Source organism: Cydia amplana, chromosome 12, assembly GCF_948474715.1.
Source record: "Cydia amplana chromosome 12, ilCydAmpl1.1, whole genome shotgun sequence".
In the NCBI taxonomy this organism is placed as follows: domain Eukaryota; kingdom Metazoa; phylum Arthropoda; class Insecta; order Lepidoptera; family Tortricidae; genus Cydia; species Cydia amplana.
In genome coordinates, this window is record NC_086080.1 from 9,325,402 (window position 1) to 9,351,310 (window position 25,909).

The 25,909-nt window shown below is 39.1% G+C and overlaps 3 protein-coding genes across 3 annotated transcripts; 1 reads left to right on the forward strand and 2 right to left on the reverse strand.

Moving 5' to 3' along the window:
* Positions 1-1,825: 1,825 nt before the first annotated feature.
* On the reverse strand, positions 1,826-9,359 carry LOC134652929 (acetyl-coenzyme A transporter 1). Its single transcript, XM_063508164.1, has 8 exons — positions 9,155-9,359; positions 8,839-9,069; positions 8,301-8,590; positions 7,099-7,453; positions 6,158-6,277; positions 4,885-5,067; positions 2,825-3,046; positions 1,826-2,005 (listed from the first exon to the last, which is right to left on the reverse strand). The coding sequence occupies exons 2-8, from the start codon at positions 9,049-9,051 to the stop codon at positions 1,838-1,840; spliced, it is 1,551 nt and encodes a 516-aa protein (XP_063364234.1). The 5' UTR covers positions 9,052-9,069; positions 9,155-9,359; the 3' UTR covers positions 1,826-1,837.
* Positions 9,360-9,792: 433 nt separating this feature from the next.
* On the forward strand, positions 9,793-14,737 carry LOC134652930 (uncharacterized protein F21D5.5). The gene is made up of 6 exons (XM_063508165.1): positions 9,793-9,949; positions 10,246-10,991; positions 11,440-11,709; positions 12,017-12,166; positions 13,765-13,970; positions 14,554-14,737. Exons 1-6 carry the CDS (start codon positions 9,817-9,819, stop codon positions 14,675-14,677), a joined length of 1,629 nt encoding a protein of 542 aa, XP_063364235.1. The 5' UTR covers positions 9,793-9,816; the 3' UTR covers positions 14,678-14,737.
* Positions 14,738-19,808: 5,071 nt separating this feature from the next.
* On the reverse strand, positions 19,809-25,773 carry LOC134652931 (uncharacterized). The gene is made up of 12 exons (XM_063508166.1): positions 25,545-25,773; positions 24,704-24,896; positions 23,757-24,067; positions 23,356-23,484; positions 23,119-23,273; positions 22,657-22,898; positions 22,424-22,573; positions 22,190-22,333; positions 21,737-21,960; positions 21,121-21,286; positions 20,273-20,437; positions 19,809-19,977 (listed from the first exon to the last, which is right to left on the reverse strand). Exons 2-12 carry the CDS (start codon positions 24,879-24,881, stop codon positions 19,820-19,822), a joined length of 2,022 nt encoding a protein of 673 aa, XP_063364236.1. The 5' UTR covers positions 24,882-24,896; positions 25,545-25,773; the 3' UTR covers positions 19,809-19,819.
* Positions 25,774-25,909: the final 136 nt, after the last annotated feature.

Consider the following 25,909-nt stretch of genomic DNA (forward strand, 5'->3'; position numbering starts at 1 on the left):
CATAAATATAACATAAACTTTACCAAGTAAATATAATTATATGTACTAAGGGACGAGACTTGATAAAAATATATATCACAACCATAACCCAAATCAAAAGACCTAAAATGTACAGTCCAGGAATTTAATTTCCGTAACATTTAGTACCTTGTCACAGAGACAATCAATATGAAAGTCGCTAGGGAACTCATATTATTGTCACTGTGACAAGATATGAATTGTACTAAAATAAAATTCCTTGACTGTACATCATAATAATGATATCTACGAAAAACGTCAGAACGCAGATATATTTTGGACTACATTATGTTGAATAAAATGAACTAATAAAATAAAATAAAATTACGTCAACATTACCTAATACTTTAATTAAAATAATAGATGATTGCGAGTTTATTTTTGTGCTTAGACTTTGGACCCAGTGCTGCTAAAAATGAATACATCCTTGTATTATAAAATATGTAACCCATAACATAAAAAAACACATTCAAAACAATTCAGCACTCTATGTACCTAAACATAAGGTCCATGTCTCACTGACCTTAAAACAATATGGGTATGCCTTTCCGTATTACACTGATTCCTTTCACTTATAATAGTTATAATTAACTAATAATTCGGAAGAGCATTAGGGCTCTATCACACTGGTGATTTGCGAGCGATATGATAAAATTGATACATGATACAAGAAAATTAAATGGTCATACTAATTATACGTACTTAAGTAGAGTTGGTGAAAGGAATAATATGTATCTACTTGACAACATGGGACGGCCGGGTGGCGCTGTACCTACGACCCCGCTCTTTACGCAGCATTATCCGCGCTTACGACGTCGTGAAGTTCAATGTAACTAGGCTTATACAAATATACAGTATCTAGGTAGTCAAGCACTAAAGTCTGAAAATCAGCACCATAAACCCAGTATTCCTTCATAAATATGTTGGTACTGTAAATGTACTGTATTTGGTTTTTTTTCGAAAACACCCGACGGCGCCCGATGCTGACAAATTATTGATTATTATATTGAAATACAAATTCATTTACCTGCCTAAAGTACATCAAAAAATACTAAACATATTCCCAGTTTGAGATCTAGATTATCCTCTAGCGTCCCACGGTCCTAATGAAATTTAAATCAATTTTAATTGTAACAGAGTTGCACATGTTTCCGTTCGATTGTCCAACAAAGGAAATTAAAATCTGTTTTCATTTAAGAAGATTCAAATTTCACTGCCAATTTCTTGTGGGCTATTACAGGGTGGCCAAATAAGAGGTATACACTTTATTTTTGAAATTTTATTCTATAAAACATAAAAAATATTAAGTATTCCTTGTTAAATATAATATGTAGGGTCAGCAATTACACATGGAAAATAATGTCAGACAAATGTCCACCTCTAGCAGCATGGCAGATGCGAACCCTTTTCATCGCGTTTTTCATCACTTTTTCACACATTTCTGGAGTTATCTCAGCGACAGTGTTTCGAATATTTTGTTTTAATTGCTGAAGGTTCGTTGGCCTATTAGCATAGACACGTCCCTTTAGATAGCCCCACAGAAAAAAGTCAGGAGCTGTTAAATCAGGCGATCTTGGGGGGGGCAGTCAATGTCACCGTTTCTCGAAATTCATCGACCGGTTATTTTCAATGTTTCTATTGTTTTTAATGATTAAAACACGTTGTTCCGTCGTAAAACGCTCCATAATAAATTTGCCGTATCTACACAAACGAATTTTCATGCAATAACTGTCATATTTACCGCCAAAATAAAATGGCGACAAAAAAAAGTTGTATACCTCTAAGTTGGCCACCCTGTATAATAATGATTAAAACAGTCTTATCTTAGCGACCTGACCTGCCACGCCGAGGCGGGCCGGCGCTGCAGCCTGTTGATGGTGGGCCGGCCCCATTGTAGCCATAGGTAGCCGACGGCGAGGCAGATGGCGGTCTCTATGTAAAAACCGTCGATTCGGGTAACACAGGTGCCTCCGGAGTTTTTACACAACTACAAAAAAAAACTCTATGATGTGTGCGAACTTCAGGACCCAGTTAGTGAATGTTCCCAATTGAGATGTTTAACGCTACATAATATAAAACAAAGTCGCTTCTCGCTGTCTGTCTGTCCCTATGTATGCTTAAAATTACGCGACGGATTTTGATGCGGTTTTTTGTAATAGATCTCTAGTGATTCAAGAGGAAGGTTTGTTATGTATAATTTGTTAACCCGTACCGAGGCGGATCGCTAGTATCCAGCAAAAAATACACAGATTAAAGATAATAGTGAAACTTGCAGTTAAGTTGGTTGTTTATTAATCCATTTATTAACCGTTTTTGCAAAGTGGGTTTTAATTGCAGCCTAAGACGTGCCTTAAGGCTGTAAACGGCAAATTTAAGAGGTACATTGGTTTTATTGTAGGCAGGAAAATTATGTCATTTAAGTAGCTAAACATGTTTTATTCGCTGATGCAGCGATGTCTTATTCGTGATGTTGCTAATGCATTGCTTGCTACTTAATTGAGTTCCTACTGGACGTATAATAGGTAGCATTATCATTCAATATTTCGTTCCCAAGAATAGTTCCTCATTTAGACGGGGCGAGAACTCGCATGCGAGTTTGATTACATCGCGTCGTTTGATCGGCCGGCTGAATTGTTGTAACCTCAATGGTCCGCAATGTAACTAAAATCGCATGCGAGTTCGCGCGCCGTCTAAATCAGCCCTAAGGCTATAACGCGGTTTTTGATCATCAATGAATAAAGGCATAAGCGACTGGACCCTTTTCCTTGATAATAACACAAATGATTATTTTATATTTTATACTTACATCACTTTCAAGCTTCGAAGAGCACGTATTGTCGCTCATCTCAGGGAGTGAGCAGCTCTTGAAAGTCAAATGGTCTATAGCCCACAGGGCTAAAGTGTTAGGCCAGTTAGTCCCCAGGTTGGAGACAGTGTTGAGTAACGTCATGTAAGTGCCGCCCACGGCCGGGTCTGACACCTTGGCGAAGAAAGCCATCACTGCTACAAACATGCAGTACAAGCAGGTCTGAAATGATAAAGATGGATATCAGGACTAGAGATGCCACGAATATTCGGCAACTATTCGGTATTCGGCCTGTTCAGCCACTTTGCCGAATATTCGGTATTCGGCAGAATGTTGCCTACTATTCGGCCGAATACCGAATATCTGTTGCACCTACCTAAAAAGAAGAATTACACAATAAAAATAACCAAAAACTAGGTTACATTTAATATTTAAAATGTATTCCTGGAAAGTTATTAAATACGAAGACCTTTTTTTGAGCATTAGCCGATTACAAAATATTTTATTTTGTCATGGGTGGGTTTGATTTGATTGACTCTAACAATATTCATTAATTCAGTTCAACAAAAAATAAGTATATCTTAGCAAACGTTATGCATTGTTGCCGAACAGTTTTCATAATATGTAATTGTGACTTAAAATGTTCGCATGTCATGCCGAATATTCGGTATTCGGCCAAAACCACTATTCGGGGCAACTCTAATCAGGACTCATACTTGAAGTCGCGCAAGATGTATAGAGTCTAAAAAATAAAAAACTGCAAGCTACTCTTACTACATAGGGCGCGTAAAGTACCTAGTGCAAATGATTGAAGGTACAAAGTTACAAGCTGAGGTAAACGTGATGTATAGCGAAATACGTTTTGTGGTAACTGGATTCTGTTGAACGTTGTAATCTATTGTTCATAGAGATAGAGTCGATAATCCGTTGGACCTACAAGATAGATTTAACGACTTTTTATTACCGTGTTTTTTGCGGTCAACCTAGCAATTGCCTTGTTTTCTTAAGCAGGGTGCGGTGAGGATCAAAAGTACCCAGCGGTAGCTGATAAGGCTCAATGTACATTAGCTTTACATACGTATAGAATACCTACACTCCGTTTCAATCTAATGGGGTCGGCAGGTAGAAGTATTAACAGATGGCGCCATCATAACTTGCCCTGTCAATCCCTAGAATTGTGTATTTTTTTTGAACCAAAACTCATAGAAAAAGGGGCAAGCTGTGATGGCGCCATCTATCGACAGTTGCCAACCCCATTAGAATCTTTCATAACTTACTCAAGCAGACGAAATTCATCGCAATTTACTTTACAACAAGCTACATATTGAAAATAGCAACTAACCTGGTGAAAGATGTACAAAGCCATCAGTACAAAAAGGTACGAGTAAGAAGGCCCGGAGTCCCCGAGCAGCGAGGGCGTTAGGGCCACTAAGCCAGCGGCCAGCGGGCCTACCATCAGTCGGAACGGGAACGCGTGCAGCCATAGAGAGAGAGAGAGACACAAATTAAAAATAGCTACTAACCTGGTGAAAGATGTACAAAGCCATCAGTACCAAAAGGTACGAGTAAGAAGGCCCGGAGTCCCCGAGCAGCGAGGGCGTTAGGGCCACTAAGCCAGCGGCCAGCGGGCCCACCATCAGTCGGAACGGGAACGCGTGCAGCCATAGAGAGAGAGAGACACAAATTAAAAATAGCTACTAACCTGGTGAAAGATGTACAAAGCCATCAGTACCAAAAGGTACGAGTAAGAAGGCCCGGAGTCCCCGAGCAGCGAGGGCGTTAGGGCCACTAAGCCAGCGGCCAGCGGGCCCACCATCAGTCGGAACGGGAACGCGTGCAGCCATAGAGAGAGAGACACAAATTAAAAATAGCTACTAACCTGGTGAAAGATGTACAAAGCCATCAGTACCAAAAGGTACGAGTAAGAAGGCCCGGAGTCCCCGAGCAGCGAGGGCGTTAGGGCCACCAAGCCAGCGGCCAGCGGGCCCACCATCAGTCGGAACGGGAACGCGTGCAGCCATAGAGAGAGAGAGAGACACAAATTAAAAATAGCTACTAACCTGGTGAAAGATGTACAAAGCCATCAGTACCAAAAGGTACGAGTAAGAAGGCCCGGAGTCCCCGAGCAGCGAGGGCGTTAGGGCCACTAAGCCAGCGGCCAGCGGGCCCACCATCAGTCGGAACGGGAACGCGTGCAGCCATAGCGAGAGCGGCGTGGGCCCTGTCGTGTAGCGAGCTAGTAACTGGAAATTATAAATAAAATGTTAAGAGCCAACAGGAGTGGTCATTTCTCCATACAAATGTACTCGACTGTTTCTTCCGTGGGTTTTGAAGCTAGAGCAATGATTTTTTCAACACAGATTAATATTGTCAATATCTGTGTCGGACCGTTTTGCTTTTTTTGATATTTTTGTTTTTTAAGGCGCTAGAGCCCTTCAAAAATGGCCACAATGGCCTAATTGACTATGCCGCAATGAGAGGCGCGCTATTCAAAACTTATATCAATTAGCCAAAAAAGCAAAACGGTCCGACACAGATAATGTCATAATCATTTAGATTTCCAAATTTGGTTACGATTGGTTAAGTTTTGGAGGAGGAAACAGTCGAGTACGAAACCTCGATTTTTGAGATTTTTACGCAGGATTTTTCGCCTTGTCCTTATCGCACTAGTTTTAGGAGCCGCTTCCGTTAGCGAGATGGGTATATTTACCTAAAATATTTAAATCTCAGCTCCTGTTGGCTCTTAAGTAATCATTGTATCTACTAAGCGTAACGTAACCGGAGGTGAAAAATTCGTCGAATCGGAGGGCTTACCTACTAAGTAAATCGGATTTTCATTAACTGCCTCTCGATCAGTCTAGCATATTCGAGCTAGAGAGAGGTAGATAACGAAATTTCGATTGTCGCGGTAGGCCCTCAGGTCTGGTGCGATCATTAATAGCTTAGTCGGCTAATATTAGCCGACTAAGCTACGAAACGTGAGACGAAAAGGTTCCTGTTAGATTAATTGAACTATTTTTAATTAACTGAATCTTAGAACTGTTCACTTTAAATAAGAAGTTCCAATGTACCACACATATTTAAATAATTATACACAAAAAAAAAAAGAAAAACATTTATTCAGATGAAATAAACCCCTATTTTACAGTTTTTCTTCTTCTGCCAAACTGCAGGACAGTTTGTTGGCAGAGGGAGGGAGGGAGGGTTGAAAGACTATGGACCTTATTTAATTGCAATAAGGTTTATAGTTTATGTTTTTTTTCTGGATTAAGAACGTGTTTGTTATAAGTACAACAAATATTACTAACAACCTATAGAACAGAAAGAACATACCACTGGTAATATAATTTGAACTGGGACTAATGGTACGGCCAACAACGCCATGTCTTCCCTCGGCACACCAGCCTCTACTAATTTGAGACCGGAAACCGCGTCACTGGCAGAAAAACCAAGCTGAAATATAAAGCTACAGTTAATAGCAAGAACAGATAATTTATGTAAGCACTGCAGCATTTATAGAGAAGGAAAGTGATTGTAGCCTCGACAAGGGGTATTGATATCAGTTCAAGTTCCATCAAATGATTATTAAAAAAAAACGGATATTTGTTTGATAACAAACGAGACAGCTAGCTTGTTATCAAACAATTGAACTTTATTGTTTATAAGCCCTTTTAATTTTAACAAAGCGAGAAATGATGCTTCATCATGCCCACGCGTTTTATTGATTGTAATGAAACATGTATAATTGTATTTCCATATTGGCATTTTTAATTGAGCTGCAGTGAAATTTTGTCTATCATCTATGTTTAATACAATAGATGTCCTTGAAATACTTGATAGGTAGGTAATAATGATTAGTAAACGTGACACACCTATACCTACAAAAGTAAATATATTTTATTGTCACGTAAATCATCATCTCCCTCGCGTTGTCCCGGCATTTTGCCACGGCTCATGGGGCGCTAGTTTTACGAAAGCGACTGCCATCTGACCTTCCAACCCAGAGGGTAAACTAGGCCCGTATTGGGATTAGTCCGGTTTCCTCACGATGTTTTCCTTCACCGAAAAGCGACTGGTAAATATCATGATATTTCGTACATAAGTTCCGAAAAACTCATTGGTACGAGCTGGGGTTCGAACCCGCGACCTCCGGATTGCAAGTCGCACGCTCTTACCGCTAGGCCACCAGCGCTTTATTGTCACGTAAAATCTATTATTATTTACGACCATCTTAAAATTGTAAACTAATTCGAGACTAAAGTTACGTAATTTACCTTGGCTGTGAATAGCACTAACGCTAAAGTCCGAACGGCCGGCAATTTCACAATAGTATACAATTGTTTGTAGGCATCCACAATGTCGCCCATTCCTTTAGTCTCATTCTCTTTATGGTCAGTTTCTTTAGCCTCGTGTTTGAAGATTGCTATCAGTGTAGTTGAGACAATGAATATCCAACCCCAGAAAAATAGGAAGCTGGCTAAAGTGACGAGGCCGACGTCTTCGGGGACTATTCTGAGATACTTGTTGCAGAAGTATGGAGATTCTAGGGCTAGGAATAGGACGTAACCGAGGAAGAAGCCAGCGGTTTGGCCTACTGTGTTACAAGTTGAGGCGTGGCCTACATTACACCTGAAAAGAAATTTTTGTTAGCTATGTTAGTAAAAGTAGGCTATGTTATGCTACAGAATGGTACAGTTGTGGAAGGTTAAGCTTAAATCATACTTTTTGAGGACAGTAGCAGCAAAGTCACTGATCCTTAAGATACATCAACACATATACATAGTTTTTAGTTTGTATTTAGTTTAATTGTAATTTTAAGTTGTTTTTATTTATTGTTTTTTTTGTGTCATGTTTGTTATGTTTTTGATTATTAAATAAAGAAAAATGTCTACACATATACATACATTTTTAATTACAAAACGTGAGAGTTTAAAGTGTTACATATACATACCTACTCAGATGCAAAGTTCAAATTATTTAAAGATCATAATTAGGACTAATCTTAGGTTATTGTCCCTATACCCTATTATTGAAGTTGGTTAAAAATATGCTAGTGACAAAGCATTAACACTCACAAGATCAACAAAGTTGCGTATGATTGATACACTAGTAGTGAATAATTATTTCCCATCGTACTTTCACAGAAGAGTACAAATGTGTCATGTTATTTTATTTCAGTCATCTCAGTGCAAAAAGTACTGAGCTTGACTGAAGTAGCATGACAAATACAAACATTTCCGAGAAAATACAACAGGAAAGAATTATTCACTACGTCTGTAAATTGGTAAGTTACACGCTTGGTGCTTTAACAGGATGCTGGATAAGTAACTTTCAAGAGTATGGAATCTGCGGTAATCTTAATGATCAACCTTAGCTCTTAGAAAAGAAGGTTCACATTGTAATGACAGTTTGTGTAAAGAAATTTTATCTTAAATCAATCCTACTATACACTTATAGTATTCAAAATAAAAATTACCTTTTTAACATAGTCAGAGCCCAACCATCAACTGCAATATCTTGAGTAGCCGCCAAAAAGTTCAAAAATAAAAATGTGACAATGAGAAGTATCATGTTAGGAGCTTTTTCATCAGACCCTAGCCAGTCTGTGATGCTGCTTGACATGATGATCATGACGATGCCAATGAGGTACTGCACGGGCACCAACCAAGTCTTGCGTCGGCCAAACTTTGGCCAAAATAGTGCATCAACTATTGGAGCCCATAATAATTTGACACTGAAGGGCCAATTTACGAAGCTGAATTCTGCCTAAAAATAAAATGCACATTTTAAAAAACACTTGACAATATAGTACACCAGTGATCATTAATTTACACAACTTGAAATAACTTTTGATTATTCATACTTGACTAGACTGCACCTTATAATAATACACACAAATGTACCTGACTTGTGATTTTTTTAACGAAATACCAAAACTAAAAATAAACAATAATCATAAGAATATGCATAACAAATAGGTAAATAAAGAAATGTGTATAACACTGCTTTCTTACCTGTTGTGTGTATGTGATTCCCCGATTTTGTAAAAGCATAGGCACAGCTCCAGCGAGGCCCAGGGGAATACCTTGCAAGGTGTACAGAAATAATAGTACGGCGATATTGAGTTCATCTCCTTTTATGTTACTTTGTCCAGTGTGTATAGGTGCAGTACCGTTTTCAATCAATTCTTCCTTTTCCGGCACATTTTTTCTTTTAGTTACGGACATGATTAAAGCTCGTATGGCCTAAAAATAATAACAAATCACAACATAATCAACTTCCTTGTTCAGTGCCTCGAAGTTATGTGCAAGGCAAGTTTATTTCACAAACCTTAATTTTCACACACAGTTATGAATGAATATAACTGACCCGCTTTTTTCATGTCTTTAGTGAAAACAGTATTTCAAATTCAATTCACAAAATGACTTGAATTTTCCACGTTACCAATGGAAAATATTTTCAAAACGCGAGCTCCCAGCACTACACGTCAGTGTGATGAAATGTCAAACCACAGATAATGTATACGTAACCTTAGGATACGATTGAAAACGAATGCTATCGCAAAGAGTAAAGTATTGCTATCGTCTAACCTATAAGTTGGTCAAACCATATTTTCAGTAAGTAAGACAAAAAAAACTATACTCATCCTTTTCTTTTAGGTGCTAGTACTAGTGTAAGACAAAGATATGTATGTATGATTCTCTCTGTCGATGCTTGAAATAAGACAGTCCTTTGACAAACTATACTAACATTGTAAAATAAGTGTATGTTTTGGAACGTTCAACAGTTGAGAAAAAAATACAAATGTCACTGTCACTGTCAGTGTCAGTCCTAAATTCTTTATCAATTTCTTTATTCTCGGGTTGTTGTTTGAATTGAATATGAAATAAACATAAACTATAAACGTTTTCATTGTATTGGTATAACTCAATTTACACCCATAATAATTGAATCGGACTATCTGTTTCTCATGTGTTAAAACCTGAAAAATAATGGTTCGCCAGTGCTTTTTACGATGTTTACTAGATTCGCACGCTCCTGTCAAGTTGCCGCACAACGTTGAAATCCTAGTGGGTCGAAGTAAAGTCACCAAGATAAAAGATCAGTCGTGCTCTCGTCATCAATGTAAGTGTTTATCGCATCGTATCGCGTGAATCGAGATATAAAGATTAATTCAGGCACTTATTGCACTAGATTTGGACTTACCTTGAAAGACAGTCTTTATAAAAGGGTCTGGTGACCGGGTGCTCATTCCGTTCCGAACGATAGATAGGCGGTTTATTAGATATTTAATTTTAGTCAGCTTGTTTTAAGTATCAAATTGAAGTAAAATATCCAGTTGAAATACATTTAAATTAAATGATTGCCTAGTTTGAATTAAAACTATTATGTGCATATAAATAATTCTTATTTGTTTCTAGTGAGTTTAAAGGCAGATTGTGATGAATGCGTGGTTGAAGTCAAACAACTTGGAATAAACCCATCTGGTTTAGATGGATTTGCTATGAAAAAAGATGCCACATACAAACTAGGACATGGTACAAAAATTGAAATATTACTAAACTTCTACTCTCATGTGCTAGAGTTTGATCCTCCTCCTGAAGGATCTGATGCACCCAAAGTTAACACCAAAAGGAAGTTAGAAGAAGAAGAATCACCTAGGAAAAGAAAAAATCTAAAGGTTGAAGAAGAGGACTCTTTAGACACATCTAACTCTACAAAGAAGAGTGAAAAAACAACAATGAATCAAGTATACCCATTACCAGAAGCACCTGAAAATATATGGGAAGAAATAGACAATGGAGAACTCTATATATTTACATCTAAAGGTGTTAAGTCCAGCAGCAAAATAGCTGCTTTTGATATGGATGGAACATTAATTAAAACTAAATCGGGCAAAGTCCACCCTGTTGACACTAATGATTGGCAGATTGCTCTTCCTCCTGTGTCACAGAAGTTAAAGGATTTATATTCCAAGAATTTTAAAGTTATAATTTTAAGTAATCAAGCTCCAATTGGGAATGGTAGAGTAAAAATAGAGGATTTTAAGAAGAAAATTGAAAATATAGTTGCGAAAATAGATGTTCCCATACAAGCATTTATAGCAACTGGTAAAGGTTTTTATAGGAAGCCTACTACAGGCATGTGGAATTTTTTACTTGAAAAGGTAAGTGCGTTTATTGAAGAAAAAACTACAATAAGATAGTTTAATTGTAAAATCTGTATAAAAAATTTGTACCCGTAATTGTTTGTTTGTATATGATATTTACTTGTTATTGTAGAATCTCCTTCTTGCTCACATTATCCCGGCATTTTGCCACGGCTCATGGGAGCCTAGGGTCCACTTGATAAGATAACTAATCCCCAAAACTGACATAGTTACTAGTATTTGTAAAATGTAAAAAAATAAAACTAAAATATATTGCTATATTCTGAGTAAGATAAATTAAAGTAAAAAAAAAATATGTGATGTCCCACGGGTAAAGGTACCTTATGGCGGTTGGCGCTTACGCTATTATTAACGCCGCTCCAATATTATTGCGGCGCTATGCGACCATAAGGTACCTTTTACCGTAGAACGTCACATATTACTGATTGTGGTCTATTATTTTCAGAAAAATGATGGTTTAGAGGTAGACATGGATAAAAGCTTCTACTGTGGTGACGCTGCTGGCAGAGTAGCCAACTGGGCCCCCGGAAAGAAGAAAGACCACTCCATGGCCGACAAGCTTATGGCCGAAAACTTGGGTCTCAAGTTCTACACACCTGAACAATATTTCCTGGGGCATTCTATTGCTAATGTGCCTTTTAGCAATCCGGAATTTGTCTCAAAACATCTGACTTCAGAACCATTTAATGATAATCTAATTGGTAAAGAGAAAGAGGTAATTAATTACAAGTACCTACCAGTACCTACCATAGAATATCATTAAAATTTTAACTAAAGAATGCATAAACCAAATTGGCCTTTGGAAGAAAATTAGAAATGACATAAAAAGAGACAGTAAAGAAATTTTGCAGTATACAAAATTTCTATCATCAAGAAATGAGTCAAACTGTACAAAATATATCTATCAAAAATCGACTATTATCTTAGTTTATGGTTTTCAACACTGGCCATCATGGATCATGGACTGTTGGTTCTCTATTCTAACACTTGATTAATGAAATACATGTTTTTCTACATTGCAGATTTTAGTTTTAGTTGGATTCCCAGGAAGTGGCAAGTCATTTTTAGCCAAGCAAATTGAGAAAAAGTCGGAGCATAAATATGTGGCAGTTTGCAGAGACATTTTAGGAACTTGGCAAAAGTGTGCTGCTGAAGCAAAAAAGTTATTGCAGGTAATTATTATTATTTTTAATTCTTCATTAACGTACAAGCTGAAATATTTATGTATGAGATTCTCCTAATTGCTTCTGTGCTGCCTTCACCTATTCACATCATACGAGTTAAGTCAGGGCGCAATTTACTAGAGTCATATGAATTTGAACCTTCAAAGCAGGGATGTTGCGAACATCCGCATCCGCATCCGCAACCGCGGAACTTCCGCATTATTTTCAACATCCGCATCCGCATAAAATCGATGCGGAGCTTATGCGGATGCGGATGTCGGACAAGTCGGTACAGGAACGTCTTAGCGGCGGCGTAAGTGCTAGGTAATTTCGTCATTACCTATAACGAAATCGTCTAGATCCAGATAAGTCGGCCAAGTTACCGTTTATTAAATATAACGCACCTATATTCTTGCTCAAATATTAAACGTTTCGTTTTTTTTAAATAAAAAAAGACTAAAAATGTAATATTTGACGTTTTCTAAGTACCTAATCTTGACATCCGCATCCGCATCCGCGGATGTGAGCCTTTAAATATCCGCATCCGCATCCGCTTCCGCGGATGTCAAAAAATCTGCATCCGCAACATCCCTGCTTCAAAGCAATAGTTAGATTACATATTTAAATGGTAGCACCAATAGTCACGAGCAGTCATGGGTCTCTCACTGCTGTCGTTCAACCAACTAATGAATGGTCATTCCAATATTGTTGGAAACATACAGTCAGCAAAGTATACCGAAAATACATCCTTACTTCTATAGTAACGAGTTACGTTAGACAGAGAGAGAGAGAGAGGCGTGTTACGATGTATAAGGTCACTTTGGCCGTCACTATTTGTTTGATGGTGACTGTACAGTCGTCATTAGATATATCGGAGTAACCAAATCTCGCAAATATCTGAATACGCCTTTATTGTCAAGGTGTTCAGATATTTTTGAGGACCCCAGCCGCTCTAATATATCTAATGCCTCCGAATGATGGAGACTGTAAGTAGGTACATACCTACTCATCTTACGATACCTTATGTTTTCCAGTGAGTGGTCTCCATTACAGAACTTTTGGGCTCCATTGATCCGTTGTAAGAACAATGTGTCAAAATGCTGATTACATTTGAAATTGGTACGCTACCGTATCGTTTGAAATGATTAGATAAGCTTGTTTATTACCAAAAAACAATGGAAGTTGGAAGTCTTAATGCTTTGCTTAGTCACATTTCCAATTACACGATAAAAATTGAGTAGGTTTGTTAGTCTTTTGCTTTGTTAGTCTTTTTATAGCCAGAAAAACTTAAAGACACTTTAAAAACCAGCTATCTGATAAGGAATAGTCGGATTCAAATGTAACCTATCCGGGCCATAAAACGAATAGAAAGTTTTCGTCAACTCGCTCACCGCGATCAAACAGAACAAACAGCATACGATTTTTCTCAATATCCATATCATATTGAGAAAAATCGTTTGATAAAATAATCCTTATTACTAAGTCGTACTAAAGTACATTTTTATATGTCACATTCATATGTCCCACCCAATTTTTTTTGTAATATAAATAAACCATACGTCATTAGTCATAAGGTACATTTTCCAATGTCACAATCATCTTTTCAGCAAGGTAAAAGCGTCATAGTAGACAGTACGAATCCCGACGTGGAATCCCGCGGACGCTGGACGTCGCTGGCCAAGGAAATGGGTGTCCAATGCCGTTGCGCCCGAATGGCCACCACCAAGGCACACGCCCAGCACAACAACAAGTTTAGGGAGCTAATGAAAATCAAGCATGTGCCCGTCAACGATATTGTTTTTCATAGTTACAAGTTAGTTTGTTGTGTATATTTATTTATTTTACTAGCTTTTGCCCGCGACTTCGTCTGCGTGGAGTTAGTAATTTGGGTAGCGGATTTTTACCCAATCTGCTTTTTAACGATTCCCCATACACACTTCCACCCCCCTTTTCACCCCCTTAAAGGGTGATTTTTGGGATAAAAACTACCCTATGTCCTTCCCCGGGACTCAAACTATCTCTATACCAAATTTCACCTAAATCGGTCCAGCGGTTTAATCGTGAAGAGGTAACAGACAGGCAGACAGACACTATTAGTATGGATACCTTAATGATTTACTAAGTTAATATTTTTTTCTTGATCTTTGGGGACAGTTGGACGTAGTTTAGCATACGGCTAAACCGTCTTTTAAGGGGCCCACTGATTAACAGTCCGCCGGGCGGTATCGACATGTCAGTTAGAACAAAAAGTTGACAGTTCCGAACAACTGACAGGCCGATACCGTCCGGCGGACTGTTAATCAGTGGGCCCCTTTACCTTGGAAAATATCAAAATTGTAATCTCACTTAGTGTTGAGTTTTCTATTGTTTATTTAAGTACCTTTCTTTCGTTTCAGGAATAAATATACAGACCCCACGCCAACCGAAGGTTTCAAAGAAATAATAGTTGTAAATTTTAATCCCTGTTTCGAAGACAAAGAGGCTGAACAGGTGTACAGAATGCATTTACTGGAGAAGTGATACGATTTGTGATAAACGCGCGAGCATTTAGTGTGATAATAAAACAAAGTTGTAAGGTCAGCAGATTTTTATTGCGTAGCGAAGATGAAGATGTATGGTACATTTGTTTTGAGTAGTAAGTATAGTTTAGGCCTATTCTGTAGGCCTAATATTTTAGTCGGGTTAATAACTCAATTGTATGGTCATATCCACCTAGTAATCCAAACTTCACTTATGTTTAGAATTCTAGAAATCTATAAAATTCTAAAAGTAATTAAACTTTAATGTGTCAACAATTGAGTCATTTATCTCATATAAAGACCTGTAAATCAATGATGGGTGCAAAATTCACCATGGATAGTATATCTTCGGTACGATTCGACTTTGTTTATGATGCCTCGTGACATCGTCTATTTTGTGACGTCACGTGATATAGCAAAATTTGCTTTTCCATTTGCTATGACCTTTTTCTCTAAATAGTGAAAGGAATATGCGTCAAAATGGTCCCAAAACCAGCAGAGTTGAGAGTTAGGTCATTAGATAGGTATTTCTCTGTACTTCATTTCGTTCTATGGGCAGAACATCTACCCTGCAGCAATAATTTACTTAGGTACTTGGACTTTATTGCCTATAGTTCAAAATGAAGTACATAGAAATACCTATCTAATGACCTTACTCTCATTTCTGTTGGCGTTGGGTCCAGGCTCCATACAAAGTTGCCCATGGGCCTTTAGTGGAGTACCTAAAATACAATATCTTAAAAGTCAAATGATATCATGAAAAGAACTTTAGAAGAGCCCTTGTTTTGCCGAGACGTAAAGTAAGTTTTATCTATGGTGAAAAATGCGATCATCACCATCCGCTATAGTTAGAAGGATTCAACACTTATTAGAGCAGACAACGAGATAGTTTACCTACAGTTATTCAAGTAAGGCATTTACATAAGCGTAGTGAAAAAATATCGAGGTACAATATATTGACTACCAATTTACAGCAAATTTTATACTCGTGTAAGGCGTGCGTTGAGGATAAAGGCCTGTGCACACCGGTTGCGTGTGCGTGACGTGCACTGTTGGATGTTGGAGCCGCACACGCACTCGTCACGCAAGCGGTGTGCCGTCTCTCATAAGGATCTGTATACTACAACGCCGCACGCGCACGTGCACGTCACGCACACGCAGCCGGTGTGCACAGGCCTTAAATACAATGCTGAAATGGACGGATACCGTGACTCTCGCTCTTTCAAGGCTTTGCAGAACTATGGACGAATAAAACCATTCTGTACAAAATCCCGTTTCTCCAATATTCAGCGCCAGTAGCGCCACCTATTGAACGGAAGTTATTTTGACCCGTGATTTTGACTGGGAGTCTGTGCCGAACAAAATGGGCGTAACTTCCGTTCAATAGATGGCGCTGCGGAACCCGAACCCGAAACCAGCCTACCCAAGATGACAACCGTTCGGAGAGAAACGAAACGAAACTTTATCTGGCTTTATCACACTAATATGGAAGATTGATAGATAGACAATAGCGTTATTTTTCGTTTTCTGCAAATGATTGTCATCTTGGTTAGCCCCCAGAGATCTAATCGTCCAACAAAATTGATGAAACCGAGAACTCTGGCAATAACTTGAACGCGATTTTGTATGGACATTGACGACATTGTCAGTCTTTTCTTTTATTCGTCCATGGCGAAACAACAATTAGTGTTGGTAAGGACTCATAGTCTTTGTATAAACAACAATACTGTTAACTGACCACATGTAGAGCTTATCCCGTTGCAATAAGGGTTTCACATAGGCAGTTAACAGTGTTGAGGAATGGCATGAATATGAAGGTCTGGACTAAATTTCACGGGTTATTCCCACTAGTTACCACCAAGTTCTTACCAGTGGTAATTACTGGGAATTTTTTTCCCACCTTTTACCACTGGTAACTACTGGGAAAAATAATTCCCAGTAGTTACCACCAACTCGGTTTGGTGGTAACTAGTGGGAATTTTTATTCCCAGTAGTTACCACCAAAATTTCGTTAGAGTTAAATACTAATAAAAACAGTAAAAAAAAAAAATATAGAGTGATTTAATAAATCATTATTAAGTCGATTATTGTTTTAGTAAACTGCCTTAAAAGTGACGAAAAAATATTGAAACAGTTTAACCGGTACTAGTACAAAAACTATAATATATGCAAGGATAAATTAAATAATCCATTTAGATTATTTTTAAGTGATTTTATTCGGTAATTCAAAATCACTCTATATTTATAGTATACTATTTTATACTGTTTTTATTAGTATTTAACTCTAACAAAATTTTGGTGGTAACTACTGGTAATATAAATTCCCAGTAGTTACCACCAAACCGAGTTGGTGGTAACTACTGGGAATAATTTTTCCCAGTAGTTACCAGTGGTAAAAGGTGGGAAAAAATTCCCAGTAGTTACCACTGGTAACAACTTGGTGGTAACTAGTGGGAATAACCCAATTTCACGGGACTGTAAATTTAGTGTAATAGGCATTATTACTTTTTATTTTTAGTGTTTTGGGAGCTTGCCTCAGGAAAACTCGAGCCTTCTTATTTCCGTTGTCACTTATCATTTTGCAGTTTACCTGTAAGTACACCTAGGTACTTAACTATCTGGATTCGTGTTAAAAAGTAGTAATCTAGAGCGGTCACCAGAAAATAGATCTAGAGTTTTAACTGAAGACTTGAGCCTCCATCAAAATTTAAAGATCCGAAGCTTCGATAGCTCTTATGATTAGATTAAATCTTATAAGTCCAAAGACTAGAGTTTGTACCAACACTTAAAAACTTTCCGGACATTTTTTGCTTCAATGAGTACAAAATCACATGATATCACACTTTATCTCCTTAGTTTAGGAATCACGTCAAGCTAGCGATTGTCTTCTAATTCTAATGAGGACATCTTTACCTGTGATTATTTTTTAAAGTAATGTTGCATAGTGTCGAACAATGGCAACACACACTTATTCATAGCATTAAATTTAAGAAAGTCTTACAATCAACTTTAATTTATTAAAATTGAGAATATAGAGCATCACTGTCTTTAATAATTCATAAAGCCTGTGATACACTGCTGTTATATTAACGAAATGTGTCGATTTCAGACATAAGACTCCACTTTAGGCTTATCTACTTATAAATTGGCTGTTTACGCAAACTGCCTTATAATGACAATCGATAAATAAAGTGGTAGGTATCTTTTTCCGAAAACGACACGAGAACTATAATGGAAATTCATAAAATTTCTAATCCTAAGCTAAAGCAATTATAGGCACTAGGAGGTTATCTTTATAAATAGGTATTATTGCGTTTACGTTTTTTCTGTGTTGTGTTTTGGTACAGCTTTATACAATTTTTGTTCGTCACTGGTAATTTAAGACATCTCTTGACCAATATTCTTAAGAAATTCACTTCATAGGGAGTATAATTCGATTTAGAGGAACTTCGTCTTAACATTATCACGACACGATCAAGATATTACCTAGAATCATTGAAATATTTCTTTTGCATATTTTATACACTGGTACCTACTATTGTTTGTTGTGAAGTGTTTTCAATCAAACATGGATTCTTGACGCGACATTGGTAGCTTCGCTTTGCAACAACTGTAAGTTACCTTAAAGCGATATTTTACCCTTGCTTGGCAGTTACCAACTTCGCTCTGCAGTAGAATTCACATCATCAAATCTCCCTTTCAAAAAGAATAAACCCATTCTATTTATTATACACACAACTCAGCTCACTTTACTCCACGACTCCTAATCCGTCTATATAAGTAGTACCTACCTATGTAAATCATGATGGTTGAACATTCACAATGATTCTGAAGATGCATGGTTACGAGTTGATGACATCTGCTGGTCATTCGTCAGGGTCCAGCTCTCCGTCTTCCGCGTCAATGAGGTTGTCCAGACTCGTGTCCGAGTCATCTTCTTGTCATCTGCAATGAGCACAAAAGAGTTAACGTTTTTGCTCCTAAAAAGGCGCGGACTTTTTCTCCTCCTTATAAACAGCCTGCGAAAATCCGTAAATATTTGAGAAGGTCGTCATCGTTGGCTTATTAAAAGAAAAAGCAAAGATAGCATTTATGCGATATAAAAAATTCCAAAGGCGTTAATATCTCACACAGCTATCCTAGCACAAAACTTTGCCAGCGTTGCTATTCACCAATCTGAGGCAAATAACCTGGATGACGAGCAAGATATCTAAATTCTATTCGCAAGAAGTCTAAATTTACCAGCTTCTTAACGACTTCGAAGTTTTAAATTTAGGTTCTTTTTGTTGACCCGATATCGCCTTGTTGAGAAGCGTGGTTAAGAAGAGGTGCCCATGTGAGCAGATGAGCGGTAGGTTAGATGTAGTCCGGCAAAAACTGCATACTGCAGTGCTCTCCGCACTACTCTACTGGACTAGATGCAAATGTATTTCGGAACTGGTGTCGCTCCCTACCCTAGTTATAAACTTTATAAACTCGGTGTAAGCGAGATAGGCAGCAAGAGGGACGTCAAATCTCCACGAATGGTGGAGCTTCCGTCTTCGAACGCGCTGCGAACTTTTAGGTATACCTTCTGTATATAATTGGGAAGAGTGAGAATTAGCAGTAACTGCTGTAGCTTCCTACCTGGTTATGAACACAGTGTCGATGTGAGCGAGAGGGGCGGCCAGAGGGACATCAGCTGATACAGCGTGAAGCTTCCGTTGTTCTACCGCGCTACGGGCTTGAGGTATGAGACTGGGAACTGCTCTTGCTCTCTACCTGGTTATTAGCGAGATGGGCGGCCTGAGGGACGTCAGCTGACACAGCGTGGAGCTTCCGTCGTTCTACCGCGCTGCGGGCTTGAGGTATGAGACTGGGAACTGCTCTTGCTCTCTACCTGGTTATGAACACGGTGTCGATGTGAGCGAGATGGGCGGCCAGAGGGACGTCAGCTGACACAGCGTGGAGCTTCCGTCGTTCTACCGCGCTGCGGGCTTGAGGTATGAGACTGGGAACTGCTCTTGCTCTCTACCTGGTTATGAACACGGTGTCGATGTGAGCGAGATGGGCGGCCTGAGGGACGTCAGCTGACAGCGTGGAGCTTCCGTCGTTCTACCGCGCTGCGGGCTTGAGGTATGAGACTGGGAACTGCTCTTGCTCTCTACCTGGTTATGAACACGGTGTCGATGTGAGCGAGATGGGCGGCCAGAGGGACGTCAGCTGACACAGCGTGGAGCTTCCGTCGTTCAACCGCGCTGCGGGCTTGCTGGACGGCTAGATCACCACACCAGCGCTCGCAGCGAGCGTAGATCACGACACCTGGTAAATTGTAGATGAAAGGTTTTAGTTTTTAAAAGTTTTACTTTTCCGATTATATAAATAATATTTCACCATCACTGATGTGATGATCTGATGATGATGTCAAAACGTGTATTGGTGGTCGATGTAGGTACCTATGTAAATAATTATACCTAATAAGTAATACAAAGGCTCTACAGAGCCAACGGTGCCTGCAGGTCTGCGCCTTGCGCATGCCCAGGGCGTGGGCTGGGTGCCAGGCGCATATTAAGGTGCTGCGGATCCAAAATATTGTATAAAGATGTTAATGTCATACCAGCGCCAGCGAAGAGTACGATAGCAGGCCAGGAGTCAACCAGTAGAGGCGTGAGGAACAGAAGAGCCGGCAGCAGAGCCAATGGCGCTTGTAGCCCTTGAGCCTTACGCATGCCCAGAGGGTGAGCTGGCTGCCAGGCGCATATGAAGGCGCCGCAGATCCAGACTGCAACGGGATGTGTAATAAAATCAGCGGCCACGTTTTTAAGGAATTCAATAAATCTATTGTAACCACGGTAGATTTTTGTACGTGCCGTCATCGACACAGTAAAAAAGCTTTAAAAACTGACGATTCGTGGGGAGGAAACCTTATTGCAAAGGGGTCTACTAATAATCGATTGTGTTTGTTCTATTTATTTGTAACTACCGTCAAATCAAATGGTTAATTGTACTTATATAAATCATAATGGATGATGATGTGTTTACATTAAGGCCAGGAAATTATGGTTGTCGCACACACGTCATCGAGCTCTGACCATAAGTAACTAACTACCTAAGCAAGCACCGTTTCATGTATAATTGAGGATGTCATTGACTGTCTCGGTCATTTTACCGTTTAATCGTCTTCGAGAATTACGATTACGAATATGTTTGTGTCATGGGTTATGGGTATCTACTGACCAGGGGCCTTACCATGATGTCGACCTTATTGCGATTCTGTTTAGGACCTAAACTGAATCGCTAAGTTATGGTAAGGCCCCAGGATTGTGACATTTGTGACAAACTAAACGATATTACTGATCGGTTATAAACCCAACGCAAATTCCTTAAAAAAAGCAATTGAGTTTTTTTGACTTGGCCACTCTATTACAAACCCAAAACTTCCAAGTGCGAGGAGTTTAGACATACCTGGTATCCCAGCAGTGAACATCGGCAATCGAATGTGTTCATTGCAGAAGGCCACGGCTATCAAGGCAGCAGCTATGACTTGCACTATAGCGCCCACTGCCGACCATCGCGCCCCGCGCACGCATGGAGGGATGGGAGCGCTTGCCTCGGGGAGAGATGTCACTACCTGCAATATTGTCGGGGTGAGTGCTTAAATATTAATTATTTATTAAACCAACCACTGCATGCACCTATTACCGGCCAATCTTGTTTCCATGCTGAAAAATATAATAATAATAACCATCACGTACCTACGTGTAACGCCATAACGTACGACGAACTTTCAATTTTACTATTTATATTTTTTTTATTAATAATTTGAAATTAGTCAATCATATAGTTAGGTCCTACACAAATTAACACTACCTACTTAGAAAGATAAAAGTAGAAAAATATACCTACAATTAACGCAAACAAGAAAAATATACGTCAGTGATTAGCCACATTTTCAACAGGGATGGGTAAAAGAACTAGAGATTAAATCTATTTTACTTTACACGCAGTCGCACCCAGTGTAGGGTAGCAATTCGACCAATACGTTCTACTTCTTGGCAAGATTTAGGAAGGCGCCACTTACTTGTATCGTATCTCTATATTCCTTAACAACGGCATCGATATCAGTGGAGTCATCGCCAGACGAAAGGTCCGCTTCGCTAACTTCTACTTCGACATCCGACGGTACTTCGTCAATAGCAGTTGGCGCGATCCGCTGGTCACTGCTGCAACTGGTCATTGGCTCAGCATCGTCGACTACACCGCTGCCGTATTCGTCGAGGAGGAGACATTCCCGCTCTTCAGTTTCTGGAAATGGTCATGGACATGGTGTTAGTCACAACTTACTGAGTTCCCAAAGTACCTACTTAATAGTTTTGTCTTTGAATTTATGACCTCTAATACAAGATCAAAATAATATTTTTACGACATAATGTAGTTATAGAGCCTAACGAGAATAAAATATTTAAAAGAATTTATTTAGTTGGGTTATAAACAGAATGAATAAAATGAACTCCATAGAATATATTAATCTTACCTTTCGCGATTACTTTAGATTTAATGCTCTCTAAGGTTTTTGTGTGCCGAATGGCAGAAGGGATGAACCAAAGCCCCCTCTTTGATTTCTTGCTTGATGTCTTAGCTCGTGTGTCTCCTCGATCTAGACGTTTATACTCAATATCTGTAAATTAACATGAATTTCATAACACTACTGAGTACGTGGCACTACTGAATATGTGTGCTATATATGTCTTCATAAAAATAAGTATACCTCCGGCTTCTTTTTGTTCGGCAGTCGGTACACAGCGCATTATCATAAAGTGGAAAGCCTGTACCGAAATTCCCAGTAAATGGCTTGCATTCATTAGAGTGATCATGTGGGAAAGTGGACAGGCGAACGCTAGAATTGCTGCTAGACTACCTGCAAATAAAGACACCAGGTCATGTAAGCCATCCACTTATGAAACAAGCCTCTTTAACTTTGAGAATATGACATTATCTCACCAGCAGTGAACACAGCTAGCACCGGACTGCCCGTTGTTTGACTTTCGTATGTCATAGATCTGGTGAGCACCTTCCATTCAGGAGAAGCCAAAGCCACCAGAATAGAGAAGAGTATGGGACACAGCTCGGTCAGGGCTAGACTGATCCCAGCTACGGTGACTGCGGCTAACAGGGGACACACCCACGAGGGTGCTCTGGCTTCTAGTAGAGTGGTTATTGGTAAAGCTGCATCTATACTATTCCTGTACAGAAATGATGGAGGTATCTTAACTGACAAAAGGTGCACAAATAAGTTTATGGAAATTGATACAAGAGTATGTGAGATCACCTTCAATTATTGTGACAAGGAATTACAACATGATTTGCAATAAAATGTCTATTTCATCGAACAAAGTGGGTTCCTTGTTTGATGTCCATAGATTATCCCCTATATCCATGACATGAAACTATCTTTTAACTCACCCTTTTAACATGTTTGTATACAAAAAACATAAGCCAGACAAAATAATCGCAGGCAACCCAACCATCAGAATCAGAGTCTTCTTTAAACTGCCGTTATCTTTCTTTTGCGTCGATACACAAAAAGCATATGAGATAGGCGATCCAGCGGCAAAAAGCTGTAATGAATAAAGATTAGAATTAATCGCAATAAAAAAAATAGGCGTACAAAAAAAACACACACAATGAACTGTTAAGTACCTCGTAAATAGTCATAGGTATAGGCATGTTTATATTTGCAATATCCAAATTTATTAGTCCAAAGATAGCGAAGAATTGACTAAATATGTACAACAAAATCAACAGCATAAACGTGAACATCATGCTTTCCTGAAAAAGAAAACAGTAGGTATAATCAGGGTATAAAATACAGTCAAGTTAAAGAATAATCAAATGACACTTAATTGAATTTAGAATAGAAAATAGGGTTTAGTAGTTAGTAAAACTATTAGTTGCTCAAAGTACCCTTGTCGGTCATTTTTAGGAGTTCTGTCGTTTATTTATGTATCAGTGATCTCACATCCTAACGAACGGTGGTATATGTGCAATGGACTCAGCCTTTCAAGCAAGAAAGTTCCAAATGAAAAATCTGTCAGCCGTACCTCCAATCCACACATAAACATGGCGCAGACAACCATGACCACAGTAACCCCAAGCACATCAGGCCAAGGCTCTCCGAGCGCCCTGGTTTCATATCCAAACAGCCATCGCCTCGTCCGGCCGCTCGTCACGTGGTCCGCCGTCGCGCTGAGGATCCTTGCGCAGATGGCTACAGCCACCAGGTGTGAGAGGAAGCACATCCACGTTGCCATAAAGTCGGCGAAGGAGCGGAGGTTGCGCTCGCGACGACCACGGCTGGTTCTTGCCGGTGGTAAGATGTCGGCTAGTTTCTTTAAGTCTCTACATGTGATAGCTGCAAGAAGAATAAAACAATGTTTTTTTTCGAAGTCCTGGGTGTAGAAGTGAGAGAGACCAGTTTAAATATTGACGTGTTTAACCACATCTATTTCACATTCACAAGCAATTAAAGTCCCATGTGTCCCAATGTCCCAAAGTGCTGCTAAAGGCCATTGCGCGCCGCACTTATCCTCTGAATAAGTCCAATGCATGGACACAAACAGCCTCTCACGTGGTGTTGGAGTGCAGCGGAGTGGCCCCATACAGGGCAAAACATCTCGGATCCCCGAGAGATCTCGCCGAGGTCCTACTCAACATCAAAGATTTGGTATCATCTTGGGTCGTCCCATTCGTTTTTTGTCAAGTTCTTAAATTAGTCCTATTCTGCTTTCGTCACTCATTCTACATTCGTCACAATCGTCGGTGGCTTTCAATGTAGAATGAGTGACGAAAGCAGAATAGGACTAATTTAAGAACTTGACGAAAAACGAATGGGACCACCCAAGATGATACCAAAGATTTGGTGGCATTCCTCGAGGAGTTGGGCTGGCAGGACTAGCCCACCCCCCTATCATGCAAAATAGGCGCCAGACGTCGAGTTGCGGAAAAATCGCCCGTTCTACAATACAATACAAAGCCCAATAGTACTTACTAGCCACTGTAATAAAGGCAGCAAGCATCAAAACAGCAGGCACAGCGCAGTAGCTAGAGTTGGCAGCAGCTAAAGGCGCGAGTAGAAGTGCTGCTAAAGTCCAACGCGCTCCGCACGCGTCCCCGCCACCGAGCGCGCTCAGGGTGCGGCTCATACCGCTCTCCTGCTCGCTCGACATTTTTCTCACAAATTACTGTAATTTACAAAATTACATGGTTTGAGATTGAGACGTACTGAGACTTTGCTATTACATAAAACGCCTAAAATTATACTAAGTAGGTAATGTTTCGTAACATTTTGATAACAACTTTTAATTTAATAGTAGGTAGTTTTAATAACGTTGCTACATGTCTTATAACAAATATAACAATAGACGTATTAAATTAATATCCTGAAAGTCACTTTAAGCAAAAGTAGGTTGTGTTAGGTACTTGTTTGCTGGTTGTCAAGGGCAATATTTTTTTAACAAAATTAAGGAAAAAAGGCTTTAAAATTAACATATCGCATAAATATCATTATATTTTGTGTAAAGGAATTTATATTATAATCTATCTATCTATCTAATACCTTTAAACGAGCAATTCTTGTTTATTTATTTATTTATTTATTTATATATATATATTTCGGGGATCTCGGAAACGGCTCTAACGATTTCGATGAAATTTGGTATATAGGGGTTTTCTGGGGCGAAAAATCGATCTAGCTAGGTCTTATCTCTGGGAAAACGCGCATTTCCGAGTTATTATATATTTTCCGAGCGAAGCTCGGTTACCCAGATATTGTTGATAAGTTAAGTAATTTACAAAATAATACCCTATTTATAATTATGTTCAGTACTTACCATAATAAAAACATTAACCACTCAAAACAATCACTTCACCACAATTGTTTTCAAACATGGTGCTAATGTAGGTCACCTTTTTCACAAATAAACTAAAAATCCAGATGCATTGACGATAATTTTGGTAAAATTCGTGCATAAGTGTGGATAACCGGTAAATAAGGTCGGTTATCCATGTTTCTGCGACAAACTAGAGCGGTGCGGAGCGATGTGGGCGTCCCTGTTGTTCTGTTTTCAATCGATACACGCCGACCGCTGGGGTGACCACTCTTATGGATGGACGTGCATCATGTAGTAGGTACCAAATTTTAGGGAACAAACTTCTGAACTGACTTATGTACCTACTTTAATATTCGAGTTCATTA

What these genes read in the sequence shown, in the direction of transcription:
- LOC134652929 (XM_063508164.1), bottom strand. Translation starts at nt 9,051, where the DNA reads ATGTCCGTAACTAAAAGAAAAAATGTGCCGGAAAAGGAAGAATTGATT. An exon ending in GCTCTGACTATGTTAAAAAG is followed by an intron (nt 7,454 to 8,300) that starts GTAATTTTTATT and finishes ATTTCTTTTCAG; the next exon opens with GTGTAATGTAGGCCACGCCT. An exon ending in TTCAAATTATATTACCAGTG is followed by an intron (nt 5,068 to 6,157) that starts GTATGTTCTTTC and finishes TATAATTTCCAG; the next exon opens with TTACTAGCTCGCTACACGAC.
- LOC134652930 (XM_063508165.1), top strand. Translation starts at nt 9,817, where the DNA reads ATGGTTCGCCAGTGCTTTTTACGATGTTTACTAGATTCGCACGCTCCT. An exon ending in GTCGTGCTCTCGTCATCAAT is followed by an intron (nt 9,950 to 10,245) that starts GTAAGTGTTTAT and finishes ATTTGTTTCTAG; the next exon opens with TGAGTTTAAAGGCAGATTGT. An exon ending in GGAATTTTTTACTTGAAAAG is followed by an intron (nt 10,992 to 11,439) that starts GTAAGTGCGTTT and finishes TATTATTTTCAG; the next exon opens with AAAAATGATGGTTTAGAGGT.
- LOC134652931 (XM_063508166.1), bottom strand. Translation starts at nt 24,881, where the DNA reads ATGTCGAGCGAGCAGGAGAGCGGTATGAGCCGCACCCTGAGCGCGCTC. An exon ending in TACCTATGACTATTTACGAG is followed by an intron (nt 23,274 to 23,355) that starts GTACTTAACAGT and finishes TATTCATTACAG; the next exon opens with CTTTTTGCCGCTGGATCGCC. An exon ending in GCTAGCTGTGTTCACTGCTG is followed by an intron (nt 22,574 to 22,656) that starts GTGAGATAATGT and finishes CTTTATTTGCAG; the next exon opens with GTAGTCTAGCAGCAATTCTA.